Consider the following 13857-nt stretch of genomic DNA (forward strand, 5'->3'; position numbering starts at 1 on the left):
CCCCTCCTGGCAGGAGGATCATAAAGCATTGTCGTGGTGTGAAATGTTTAACTCACCTATTTGTTTGCATACTTCCGTCATCAGTTCCTTAAAGGCTGTGGAGAGAGATTCAGAGCCAAAACTAGCATAAAAATTCTCAATGTAAGGTTAAATCTCAAATTCTTAGATCTCAAAAATTCCGTTTCTGGATGAAAGGAAATGGAAACAAGGTGAATTTGTTGACCCACTGATAATGAGTATTCTTTGAGGAAATAGTTCAATTTTATCAGGTTTTAAAAGACCCCTGCTTATTTTGATTTTTTTCCCTTGAATTCTTTGGAACAATCGCCATATTTACATTCTAGAGAAAGGGCCACAAGAGATTTCTAGGAAGGTGCTTGGCTTTGGGATTCTCTTTCTTCTTAATTCCCAGGAAGCCTTAGTTTACATTAGAAGACATTTTCTTATCCGTGTCATCGATTCATAATGAATTAACCATGTAGGTCTCCTGGCCTTCGTCAGCCTGATAATGCTTTTTGCCAATAAACACATTTAGCCCCACTTCCACCCAAAGTAGGAAGGTGAAATTAGTCAGACTTCTGCCATTTGTTAGCAATATTATTTTAAAAATCTTGTTAAGGAACAAAATTGTAAGTTTGGGGGTCCCATGTAGATTTTCATCATCATGATATATTTGTCCTTAGTAGTCTCTGAAAAATGGAATTTGCTTTCTTGCTCTGCTAAAAACTGCAAGGCTTCACATTTCATATATAAATCTTGCTTGCTACCTTTAGAGTGGACTATTTTTTGTCATGCTTCTCACAGAAGTTTTTGAGCCTGGAACATTTTTATAGAGTTGAAACAAAAATGATTTAAATTGAAAACAGATCTCTTGTGGACTCTGGACTATAAATTCTCTAAGGATCAAAAATACACTTCTGATTTCGAAGATGACTAGAAGTGAGGTATTTTTGAATAAAACAGTTCACTCTGTTGGAATTTCAATTAAGCCAAAATCTGTGGACAAAAAAAATCATCATGATTTCAATTGTCAGCTTGGCCTCAATCATCATTCTGGTAAGCTGTATGCAGAAACACACAAGACAGACCCCAGCAGTTGGTGGACTGACCTTCATCCACAAGCTTCAGTCTGCTCTTATCTTTTCCTCGGTCATCTTTCAGGATAACTTCATAAATCCCAGCATCTTTCTTGGAAAACTAAGGAGGAATAGATATACCACATTGCACCTTTCGTAGCCCCAGGCATGGTATCTGTGATTTTTTTTTCTTCTGTTTCTTCTGCTGCTTCTTTTTTTTTTTTTTTTTTTTTTTTTTTTTTTTTTTTTTGAGACAAGGGTCTCACTCTGTCAGCCAGGCTGGAGTGCAGAAGTATGATTATAGCTCACTGTATCCTTGAACTCCTGGCCTCAAGCCTTGGCCTACCAAAAGCACTGGGATTACAGATGTGAGCCACTGCACCTCACCTGCTATCTGCATTTTTAAAGGCCCTTGATTTACAGAATTGCCATCAAAACACTCTTTGAACAAGCATCTAACTTGTGAGTGGTGAACTGTTCACAGATGCAGAGAGGCACCTCTCCATAATAATTTGACCAGCGAGCTAGCAGTCCTGACTTTTTACCTTCTAAGGCTGTAATTGATATGAGGCTTAACATCCTTACCTTTTACTCTGCCTTCATTTATTAAAATGATAAATTTTAATAAATTTATCACTAGTTTTATAGTGATATATTTAAATGCTGTGCTCTTGTAGACAAGAAGTAGATAAAAATCTATCCTTAAATGAATACCATGTCTGATGTCTCTGTATTTTTAGGACCAGGAGGCTTAAGTACAAATGAAGAATGATCCACTTCACTGCCCACATATGGATAAAAGCAACTTAGAAAAGCAAGAGTTGTGGCATTCAGCTGATACTGGTTTGCTACCTAACAAATCCACACACATCACAAGGCTAGAGAAGCTTTTGTGTTCCTACAGCAGTTGGAAGTAAGCTAATATTAATCCCCTGGTCATGAAAGGAATACAGAATCTAGTCACTGTTTTGGGGTAAAATAGAGGGTAGAGAGCTAATATATTACATTTTACATTTATAATTGCCTACCTCTGTTATAAGCAGGGTACATATACCATCCTTAAAGTCGTGCTTTTCATCCACTGATATCTCCCTCTCATCTTTGTACCACACAATATGAGTCTCCTTCTTAATATTTGCCACCTAAGAGAAAAACGATAATTACTTTTCTTAAAATAAGGAAATGTACTCTTGTGAAGTTAAATAGTTCTTAATGCAGCAAGATATAAAAGAAAAAGCACTGAACGTGGAGTGAGAAGACATAGATTTCTAAAGTAATCAATTGAAAGCTATTTTAATTGAGAAAAGAGTTTAGAATCAAGTGGACACCAATGAATAAACCTAAATCAATAGCATCTCTATTTCCAGTAGTGAAAACTGATTTTAATCAGGAAAGAAAAGAGAGAATAGATACATTCATACTGACATAATACTTAAATGAAAATAGAAATCACAAAACCAAAGGAAGAAAAATCCCATCAGATTAAAATACAAGCTGTGTTACAAAAACAAATGGCTTTATTAAAGGAACAGAATGAGTAAGCCGCAATCTATATCTTAAAATTTAATAAAAGATAAATGAAGCATTACAAATATATGTGGAGGGGAGGCATGCTAAGTAAATTAATTACTTAGCAATTTTGAGGAGACTTACTTAGATACACTTATCTTCTCATCATATCATCTATTTCAAATGGACTAAACAACTGCATATGGTTAAAGGGATCTTAAGCTTCATCTATAATGCTTGAATTTTTTTTTACAAAGGAGAATATTCTCATGTATTTATTGTACAATTCAAATTGTATGAAAAAGTAAAGACTTTCTACAAATCAAGAGAACCATCTCAAAGACCCCACTGAATAATAAGTGAAAGCTACATACCATTCCCCAAAGAGAAAATACAACTATAAAACCAACAGACAAAGAAAATGTCTCATTATACGTGACAATATACAGGTTTTACAGTGTGAAACAATTTCAGCTAATAAATAAACATAAGAACCACCCTAGTAACTGTAGTGAAACCACTACACACAATCATTCTTTATGACCCTGGAAACTGGTTCGTGAATTGTAGAAAGTGTGTTACCAGCTGACATTGCTTACGATAAAAATGACCTCGACTGGAAAGCTGCGTCTGGACCCGGAGGACTAGAAATGCACTCTGCAGCTTTGGGCTTTGCTGAGTACATTGCTCATGAAATTTGGACACATCCCTTGTGTGGATCCTGGAAGCTCTGTTTAGGCAGTTGTTAGAAAAGATACTAGTTCCTCGGGGCATGAAGTTTTTTTGGGCTTTTTTTTTTTTTAAAGCCATGGCGCCATCTTGCACCTGCCCAAAGTGCATCTTGTCTCCTTGCATCTGAGCTTTCTGTTGTCCGGGGTGGCAAAGGTCCACATGTGGACCCCTGAGGGAGAGGAAGGCCCCAGTGTGCAAGCTAGGGTTCCTCCTACGTTCTTTTTTTTTTTTTTTTTTTTTTTTTGAGACAGAGTCTCACTCCATCGCCCAGGCTGGAGTGCAGTGGCATGATCTTGGCTCACTTGCAACCTCAGCCTCCCGGGTTCAAGTGATTCTCCTGCCTCAGCCTCCCAAGTAACTGGGACCACAGGTGCCCGCCACCACGCCCAGCTAATTTTTGTATTTTTAGTAGAGACGGGGTTTCACCATGTTGGCCAGGCTGCTCTTGAAGTCCTGACCTCAAGTCATCTGCCTGCTTTGGCCTCCCAAAGTGCTGGGATTACAGGCGTGAGCCACCGCTCCCTGCCCCTCCTACTTTTTTTTTTTTTTTTTTTAGTAGACTAGCGCCAAGCAAGACCCACGACACTCCAGTGAGTCTGAATGATTCGCTGCACATACTCCATGAACTGTAATGCGACAAGTGAGTGGCTAAATTTACAGGAATTGCCACAGTAATGGAACAAACAGCTATGGGAAGACAGAGGAAGCGGGAGGCCTTCTAGAGATGACTGAGCTGGGCCTGGGAAAGGATTTTGTCAGAGAAGCTGAAAGAACGTCATTCCAGGCATTGGAACGACAGCATAAGCACGAACTGTGTGAATATTCACAATCCATTTCCAGGCTGCCCTTGGTTGCTCAGAATCTGGGTATGGGGCTGATTGTCCTGAGGAGGCCATCACAGGACACCAGAGCTCCTCTGCAGAGGGAAACAGCAAGCGCAGTAGGCAAGGGAGGTGTGGGCTTTAGAAAAGGGATGGCTTATAGGGAGGGGCCATGCGAATGAAGAAGTGAGTGGGGAACAGCACGACAGGGCAGCTGGGATGAGAGAGGTGAGGGCTTCAGCTGCTGCCTGAGAAAGAGTTTTTCAAGCAGCATTGCCATTTCCTGCGAGGTTAAAACCTAGAATTGATTTTCCTTATATGTATTTCTGATAGACTGCTGTTTCTTTGAGTTTATCAGATCTAGTAGACACTGGGGCACTTGGGTTCTGGCTTTTATCATGACAATTGTGAAATCCAGACCAAATGCCACACCTACGCTTCCACTTGTCCTTGTCAGCCAGCACCACCTTCACGCTCCAACCTCACCCACCCGTTCCTTACTCAAAACATTTCTGATGACTCACTCAGCTACGCATCACATGCTAAAGTACAAACTTGTTTAGAATGCTATATAGAATTTTTTTTTCCTGAATCTTTCCAAAGTCTTAGTAAGACAATTGGTTGTGAGCTGCCAACTCTTTTCCACATGTCTCCCTCAAGACAGCACAGTGGCTTGGAGTCAGTGGCACAGCTGGGGAACACCCAGGGGTATTGTTGCACCAGCCTCACAATTTATATAGCAAGGTCCACGAAACATTGCAGCTGGAGTGATTCTGGAATAGGTCTATGACTTAGAATATAGATTTGTCTTAAAACAAAAACAATGTGAGAGTCTTTGGAGATTACTAATTAGATAAGTCTAGGGTGTTACTAACTAGATCATGAGTAGTGACCAGGAATGATCACCTTGCCTTCTCATATTTTATGTCATTTTATTTTAAATCTTTCTTATCAACAAATGGTTACAGTAACATTGAACAGTAAATATGTGTCCCACTTATCATTTTGGCTCAGATGGAAGAGATGAAAAATTGAGCTTCCTCTTCTCTACATTCTATTTCCCTTGAATCAAATATTAAAAATTTATCTACCTCTTACCTTGCATTTCAATAGTACATTACATTCACCAGTCACTTCCCAGCTCAAATACTCAACAAAGTGAGGACCTATAAAATTTTAATGACATTAGCAATTACTCTATTTATCACAAATGCAAAATCAAAGCTCATACTTAAGTCCTAAGGTGATTTACATCTGAAGTCAAATTTTTAAAATTCTAGATTTAGCTTTTAAATATTTTAATGTCTACATATTTAACAGTAAATATTTTTAATTATTTTAATTTACTAGGCATTATTAACATAATCAATAATATTCATTTTAATTTGCTATGGAAATAACCTTGGAATATTTTGTACAAAAAAATTAAAAATTTTCTCTTTATCCACTGCCTATTTTTACCTTGTTTCCTGATCCATTCTTGCCGCTGGAATTCAGCTTCTTTCTGGAGCTTTTTGAAAACTACAAATTGAAAAACAAGGAAGTGTGAAATTGAGTTGGGTGGTATAAATGCACATGTCAGCCACTGCACAAAGTGATTTATATTCATTATTGTAACACTCATACATTGTGACAACCCTGCTCATTTTTTATCTTTATAGATGAAGAAATAGGCTTAGGAAGGTTAAATAAATTGTACAAGGTCATAAAGCTAGGAAACAGTGAAATAATATTGGCTGTTGCAAATACAGAGATCTGGCCAGCCGTTCCATTGCCTTTGTAACTGCCACATTTTAAATCTGGGTGGTAGTAAGTGAGCAGCTGATTTACTACAATCCAGTTACAATGTATGATTAGTAGATTCGGCGGGCACTACTGTTGCATATTTTTCTTCTCAATTTTAGTAATTTACAGTAAGTACACATGGCAAAACAGTCTCATGGTTTGTTTCTGAGACACATACAGTCTTTGTTGTATTGCAATCTCCCTCACTGGAGAATTTTAGCAATATACATTTGTTTATATATGAAAGTATTTAAATGCAGTCTTGCCTGTGGGCTAGGGATAAATTTGGTGTTCCTTTAAATTAACTTTCATTTCTATGAAATAAAATACCATGTAAAGTATTAACTGAAAACTGTATTTTTTTTTTTTTTTGAGATAGGGTCTCACTCTGTCGTCCAGGCTAGAGTGCAGTGGTGCGATCTTGGCTCACTGCAATCTCTGCCTCCCGGGTTAAATGATTCTCATGCCTCAGCCTCCCAAGTAGCTGGGACTACAGGTGCACGCCACCACACCTGGCTAATTTTTGTATTTTTAGTAGAGGCAGGGTTTCACCATGTTGGCCAGGCTGGTCTTGAACTCCTGACCTCAGGTGATCCACCCGCCTCGGCCTCCCAAAGTGCTAGGATTATAGGCATGAGCCACCGCGCCCAGCTGAAAATTGTATTTTGAACATTAGAATTCAATTAAAAAACAATTCCTACTACCTTTCAAATGACAACTTTTGTGCCATCAGGTATTTAGATTGAAGGGAGTATCAAAGCCTGCTGGTTAGTGTTCCACGGAATTCTTACCATCTCCAATGAGAACAACAGTAGAATGGTTAGTTGCTTTTCCATCTTGAAGCTGGAAGGTGTACGTTCCCTCATCCTCATCCTGTAGCTTTTCCATAAACATTTCAATGATGCCAGTGTTTCGGTCAATATGCATTTTATATTTCTTCAGTGTGAAAAGAAAATGACAGAGAAATCACTGAGGCAGATATTTTACTTGGATGACAATAAGCTTGATGAAATAAAAATAAACCCCAAAGAACAATAATTTTAGGCTAGATGCAGTGCCTGTTCATGCCTGTAATCCCAGTACTTTGGGAGGTTGAGGTGGGAGGATTGCTTGAGGCCAGAAGTTTGAGAACAGCCTGAGCAACAAAGCGAGATCTTGTCTACATAAAAATAGAAAAATAGGCTGGGCACAGTGGCTTACACCTGTAATCCCAGCACTTTGGGAGGCTGAGGCAGGCAGATCACCTGAGGTCAGGAGTTCGAGACCAGCCTGACCAATATGATGAAACCCCGTCTCTACTAAAAACACAAAAATTAGCCTGGTGTGGTGGGATGCGCCTGTAATCCCAGCTACTTGGTAGGCTGAGACAGGAGAATTGCTTGAACCCAGGAGGCAGAGGTTGCAGTGAGCCGAGATCACACCATTGCACTCCAGGCTGGGCAACAAGAGCAAAACTCCGTCTAAAAAAAAAAAAATTGAAAAATTAGCTGGGCATGGTGGTGTGCACCTTTAATCCCAGCTACTCAGGAGGCTGAGATGGGAGGGTCTCTTGAACCCAGGAGGTCAAGGCTACAGTGAGCCATGATTGTGCCACTGCACTCCAGCCTGAGCAACAGAAGGAGACTATATCTAAAAATAAACAAATTAAACATTAAAAATTAGACTAATAATTTAAATAAAATTTCTTCACAACTGAACAAGTTCTTTATATTCTTATACCCAGGAAAAGGGAAATATTATGTGGAGTTTATGACCTAGACCAGAATAGATTACTAAAAAGTCTGAAATTTAGTTTCTTAAATCTAAATAAAGTTTTGTTACCCCAAGTCACAAAATGTCAAAAAGTTGTCTTTAGACTCTCACATTACCTTCCAGATTACATTATTTATTTATTTATTTAGAGACAGATTCTTGTTCTGTCACCCAGGCTGGAGTGCAGTGGTGCAATCTTGGCTCATTGCAACCTTGGCCTCCCAGGTTCAAGTGATTCTGCTGCCTCAGCCTCCTGAGTAGCTGGGACTACAGGTGTGTGCCACCATACCCAGCTGATTTATGTATTTTTAGTAGAGACGGAGTTTTACCATGATGGCCAGGCTCATCTTGAACTCCTGACCTCAAGTGATCTGCCCACCTCGGCCTCCCAAAGTGCTGGGATTACAGGCATAAGCCACTGCTCCTGCCCTACATTATTTTTAATGAGTAGAATAATGTAAAACTATAGGCAGCAGAGGCTGGTATCTTGCTCATTCATTGCTATCTCCTTGGCATCTTGCACATACAGGGTATATAGTAGTCAATTAATAAATATCTGCTGAACTAATACATGAAAAAAATGCTTCTAAGTGTGTTTACTCTCTCTTTTTTTCTCTTTTTAGAGACAGGATCTTGCTCTGTTGCCCAGGCTGGAGTGCAGTGGTGCAATCATAGCTCACTGCAGCCTTGAACTCCCGGACTCAAGCCTCAGGCCTCAGGCTCTTGAGGCTAGGACAACAGGCACACACCACCGTGCCTCACCAATTTTTAAAAATTTTTTATAGAGATGAGGTTTCACTATGTTGCCCAAGCTGGTTTCAAACTCTGAGACTCAAGTAATTCCCCTGCCTTGGCCTCCCAAACTGCTGGGATTACAGGTGTGAGCCACCATGACTCACCCTATTTGCTCTTAATGAATGGAAATAGCCCTATTAGACTATACTTATTTTATCATATTGTTTAGACAACTTTTTTTTTCCCAGAATGTAAAGATAAGTTTTAGTCACTAGGCATGCAAGCACAAATTCCATGATGGATTTGAATTGGTTAACTTTTGCTATATATAAAATATCACAGAATGAAGGCTCAGGTCTGGGATGAACTCTGTGATGCAATTCATGCTCCCGAGCCTCCCCTGCAGGAAGTCAGTCTCCAACTGAGATCACATTTTTGCTTAGCATCCCCCCATCCTATCCTGCTCCCCAACAATAAATCACTTGAACAAGAAACTACTTCAGACTCTCTTTCTAAGAAACTTTAAGAGCAGCTGCATACTCTCAAGGCAACATGTGTGCATGCTTGAACACGTGAAGGGGAGTACGTCTATATGCACAAACGCATGAATGTTCACTCAATGGCTGTGGGGTGATGAGTGAGGCCAACAACACTTTTCCTTCCTCTCCCCTGGCCAGGTGGTGATCACAGCAGTCAAGGGAACATTTTGAAAGTAGAGAGGAGACGGGTCGCAGTGGACACAGGAGTCAGGAGTGACTTGTTCTGGCCCCACAGCAAGTTACTCTATGCACTGGAAAGGACTATACTGCATACTCTCCTAATATTCATGGTACTCGTTTCCCTTTCACTAACAAGTCCTCAAGTGTTTTAAAAATACATCTCAGTGAAAAGGGAAGGGGTTGCTAATAATGGCCACAGACCACACCTCCTCTACCCTTTCAGTTTCCCATTTACACCCATGATAGCATAGGAGATGGTCAGAGCCCCTGAACCCCCAGTTCTTCAGTACTACTGGGCACTGGCCTGATCTTGACTTGACTGACGTCTGTGGGGAGGACAAATAAAGCTTAGATGTTGTAACTCTGTCTATAAAAACTATGTTTATGGTAAAAGGAAAGGAAAGAATATTTTATATATATATATAATTACCTATGTAAATATGACTCAAACAGACGTACACACAGAGAAGTATAGAAAAAGGTCTAAAAAAGTATATACCAATATGTACATCAGAAAGCCATAAGAAGTGTTACAGCTCTTTTAGAATTTGTCTAGCAGGCTTTCTGGTTTTTGCTGGGAAGGCTCCCCACCACCACCACCAAATTAAGAAAAGCTGTAAGAATGTGTGATTAGTCCTTTCTGAGTCTTTAACGCTTTTTACAATAAGGATGTATTGTGTTTTTAGCCAGAAAAGCAATGAAAGGTATTTTTATTGCATTTTTCAGAGCCATTGGGACAAGAGGCCTATTCTTCATATAATGAATCAAGTCTGTGCTGGGATGTCCAGTGTGAGTATGATGTGAATTCAGGTTAGGGTATGGACTCCTCTGCCTCCCAGGGGAGCCCCTCTGTTTTCATGGGTGATCATACATCTAGGTTTGCCTGAGACCGTTTTGGTTTATGACTGTTTATGACTGTTGTCCTTTCATTCTCAAAGCGTCCCAGTTTGCATAATATGATATAGTCAATCTGTATTTTCATTTCACAGTTTTCACTTGTGAGAAGGATTTAAACTCTCCCACTCCACCACCCAGCGGTTTTTATAACAACATATCCACATCCACATAAGGCTTCCTCAGTGTATTCTACAATGATACATTAAAAAGTCTAAACAGTGTAAAACGTACCGGGCCTTCAAAAATTTCCTTCTCGTTAAATATGTAGTTGACTTTGGCATTGCCAGACAGCTTCTCAGCCTGCATCCAAAACCGGACCTGGCCTTTCTCCAAAATTTCAACTGCCAACTCTGATTTAACTGGGACAGCTATGAAAAGTAAAAATAAACACAGTAATTATATTGGTAACCAATTATATTGGTACTCATTTTCCAAAAAGTGAAAAAGAAAAAAAAAACAAAAACCAGGCAATGGAAATGACAATGTAGCACCTGCTTCTTGCAAAGCCCAGAGGCAGTGAGAGTTGCAGGGAAAGGCTTAGATTAAAGACAGAGGGACTCGGCTCTGACGCTGGGACTGTCACTTAGAGCAAGTTGTTCATCCTCTTTGAATCACAGTTGTCTCAACTGTAAAAATGAGGAAGATGAACTTACCTCTAGGGGCATAGGGGCACTTGTAGCCAATATCTGTAACTTTCTACTGTGGCTTTTGGTTGGTGTTTTTTCTTTTTTTTTGCAAAAGGTTTTCGCTCTGTTGCCCAGGCTGGAGTGCAGTGACATGATCTCAGCTCACTACAACCTCTGCCTCCTGGGTTCAGGCGATCCTCTCACCTCAGCCTCCTGAGTAGCTCACACAACAGTCACGTACCACCACACTTGGCTAGTTTTATTTTTTCTTTTATTAGACAGAGACTCACTATGTTGCCCAGGCTGGTCTTGAACTCCTAGCCTCAAGTGATCCTCCTTGGCCTCCCAAAATGTTGGGATTACAGGTGTGAGCCACCTCATCTGGTTGGCATGTGCTGTATTTTAAATTAGAAGCTTCCTAAACTTATGTCAAATGTAAATTAATATTTCTTTGTATTTATTTTAAGACTACCCTTTTCAAGTTTCAAGGGATGCTTTTCTTTGCATTATTCCATATTCACTACCGAGTTCAGTGTGATAAATTCATTCCAATGTGGGACTGAGAGGGGGCTCAGATGTTATCTACTGAGGGGGTTTCAAGGTGGAGAGAAGGTGGGCTTTGGAGTCCCACCAAGATCTGGACTAGTTAACTCTCCTCCTTTAGACCTTGTGTCCCTCACCTGCTAACATGGATGTGCTATGAAGAGTAAATATATGGTCGGGCATAGTGGCTCACGCCTGTAATCCTAATACTTTGGGAGGCCAAGGGGGGCGGATCACTTGAGGTCAGAAGTTTGAGACCAGCCTGGCCAACATGGTGAAATCCCACCTCTACTAAAATTACAAAAATTAGCCAGGCGTGGTAGTGGGCGCCTATATCCCATCTACTCAGGAGGCTGAGGCAGGAGAATCGCTTGAACCTGGGAGGCAGAGGTTGCAGTGAGCCGAGATTGTGCCACTGCACTCCAGCCTGGGCAACAGAGTGAGACTCTGTCTCAAATAAATAAATAAATAAACAAACAAACACATGTAAATATAGTAAGAGAACACATTAAGGTACTGTGAATAGTGGTCTGTGTTCAAGAAAGTTGGTTCTCTTCCTCCCCTCACTTTACTGATCTCTTTACAAAATCTCAACTGCACCCCAGGAGACAGTGGTAACACGTCTGGGTGGTAGAGCTGAGAGCAGGGTCACTCCCTCTCTTCTGTATTCCTCTTGGTCCTGGTTGTCCACACAGTGGTTTTCCAGTGTGAGCAGGATGGCTGAGTGCACCAGGGCAGCAAGGGCAGAGGCTAAGCTTCTCCCTTACAGGACGCTCATGCTTGCTACAGGTAAGTCTTGAGGAGAGTAGAAAGTACAATTTCTTCTAAAAATATCTGGAGACCTCATTCTAGGAAACTTACTATGTGAGTGAGGAGGTTACCTAAGAGGCCCAGAGTAGTGAGGGAGGAGGAGGAACAGGCCCTCCTGGAAGCCTCCAGCTCCCTTAATGTTCACTGTCCTCCCTGAGTCCTGAGAACATCGTCTGGGGAATGCTGGCTGCCTTGAATGTCCACAGTGGGCACGGAGCAAATGTGGCCGTGCCTACATAGAGATAGCCCACATCACGGTCAGGGGAGTAGGCTCCAGAGGCAGACCACCTGGGTTTAACCAGCTGTGTGCAAATGATCTAGTTACTTAACCTCTCCGGGCCTCATGTTCTTCCCCTCTAAAATCAAATCGCCACAATACCAACCCTTTTAAGGTCATTGTGGAATTCAAATAATATATCCTGCTTAAATACTCTATAAAGAGCCTGGCATATAATAAATGCTCTATTAATGTTGGCTGTTAATATTTTGTTATCTCTCTCCTCCTCTAGTTGCTTCTACAACACCCTAGAAACATCATTTTTTTTTTTTTTTTTTTTTTTTTTTGAGATGGAGTCTCACTCTGTCGCCTAGGCAGTGGCGTGATCTCGGCTCACTGCAACCTCCACCTCCCAGGTTCAAGAGATTCTTGTGCCTTACCCTCCAAAGTAGCTGGGATTACAGGCGAGGGCCCCCACACCTGGTTAATTTTTACAACCACTGATTTTAGAATATAATATGTTGACACCTAAGAGGACACACCAACATATCTATGTTTATGTATACGTGCTTGTGCATGTCTCCTCACATATAGTGCATGTATACAAGAGGGGTAACAACCGGTGTCTGCAAATGAAGGGCTATTATGCAGCATGCTGATAATACCAAAGTGTACCCTCCCCCCAACTCCCCCCAAAATACCTTGAATTCTTGGTGTACGGATATATATTCAAATAAGCTATCTTTCCACACTGCAATTTAGTATCAATGCTGGCAAGATAGACTCAGTCGATTTCTATTTTTAGCTTTGTGCATTTTTATTTTTTCCATCTACTCAGCTCTAAATTTCCTTAGGCTCTTTTCTCTGGCAGTTAATGTGCCTCAGCGAAATATGTTATTTGTAGGTTTAAGGCACATGTTTAGTGGTTTTCAAAATAATTTTGAAAACAGCTTAAAATAGGAGAATTTACTGTGCCAAAGGATAAAGGAATACTATACTCTTTATTACTTTCTCTAAGAAATAAGACAGTTTAAAACCTTATAAAATCTCAAGAAAACGACTTCATCAACATGCCAGCATTTACAAAGAGGAAGTGGGTATGAATCAAGAAATTGCATGTGCTACTTTGATCCTACCACCAGACCTCTGAAAATATTCATGTTGTGACCTCACTGGTCTGATAGTGGTAAGGGAAAGAAAAGAGCTGGAGCTTTAGTATTGAAAAACGTTGCTTCCTTGGGTTAACCAAAACACCCTTGGGTTGGGGGCTCTGATATTTGCATGTCAGAGTTTGTTATTTTGTGATTTTTATATTTATTTTTTTGTGACAGATTCTCACTCTGTCACCCAGGCTGAAGTGCAGTGGCATGATCACGGCTCACTGCAGTCTCCAACTGCTGGGCTCAAGTGATCCTCCTGCCTCAGTCTCCCGAGGAGCTGCTGCCACACCTTGCTGATTTTTGTGTTTTTGTAGAGATAGGGTTTCACCATATTGATCAGGCTGGTCTCGAACTCCTGGGCTCAAGTGATCCTCCCGCCTTGGCTTTCCTAAGTGCTGGGATTACAGGCATGAGCCACCTTGCCCAGCCGCGTGTCAGAGTTTTAATCACATTCTCAGGTTCTCTCTACCAAAAT

The 13857-nt window shown here is 40.6% G+C and overlaps 1 protein-coding gene and 1 non-coding gene across 2 annotated transcripts in view; one reads left to right on the forward strand and one right to left on the reverse strand.

Annotated features, from left to right (window-relative positions):
• Positions 1–13857, reverse strand: part of MYOM1 (myomesin 1) — a 181896-nt gene that overhangs the window by 17192 nt on the left and 150847 nt on the right. The window contains exons 27-33 of the mRNA XM_055237126.2: positions 10258–10394; positions 6715–6859; positions 5600–5659; positions 5237–5304; positions 2105–2218; positions 1110–1197; positions 57–95 (exon numbers count right to left, since the gene is read on the reverse strand). Coding sequence (XP_055093101.2) covers positions 57–95; positions 1110–1197; positions 2105–2218; positions 5237–5304; positions 5600–5659; positions 6715–6859; positions 10258–10394 — 651 coding nt within the window. The remainder of the gene's footprint in view (positions 1–56; positions 96–1109; positions 1198–2104; positions 2219–5236; positions 5305–5599; positions 5660–6714; positions 6860–10257; positions 10395–13857) is intronic.
• Positions 9655–9717, forward strand: LOC129461466 (U7 small nuclear RNA). The gene has a single exon (XR_008650560.1). It is a non-coding gene; the product is annotated as a U7 small nuclear RNA (small nuclear RNA).

The sequence above is a fragment of the Symphalangus syndactylus genome, chromosome 1 (genome assembly GCF_028878055.3).
Source record: "Symphalangus syndactylus isolate Jambi chromosome 1, NHGRI_mSymSyn1-v2.1_pri, whole genome shotgun sequence".
NCBI lineage: Eukaryota > Metazoa > Chordata > Mammalia > Primates > Hylobatidae > Symphalangus > Symphalangus syndactylus.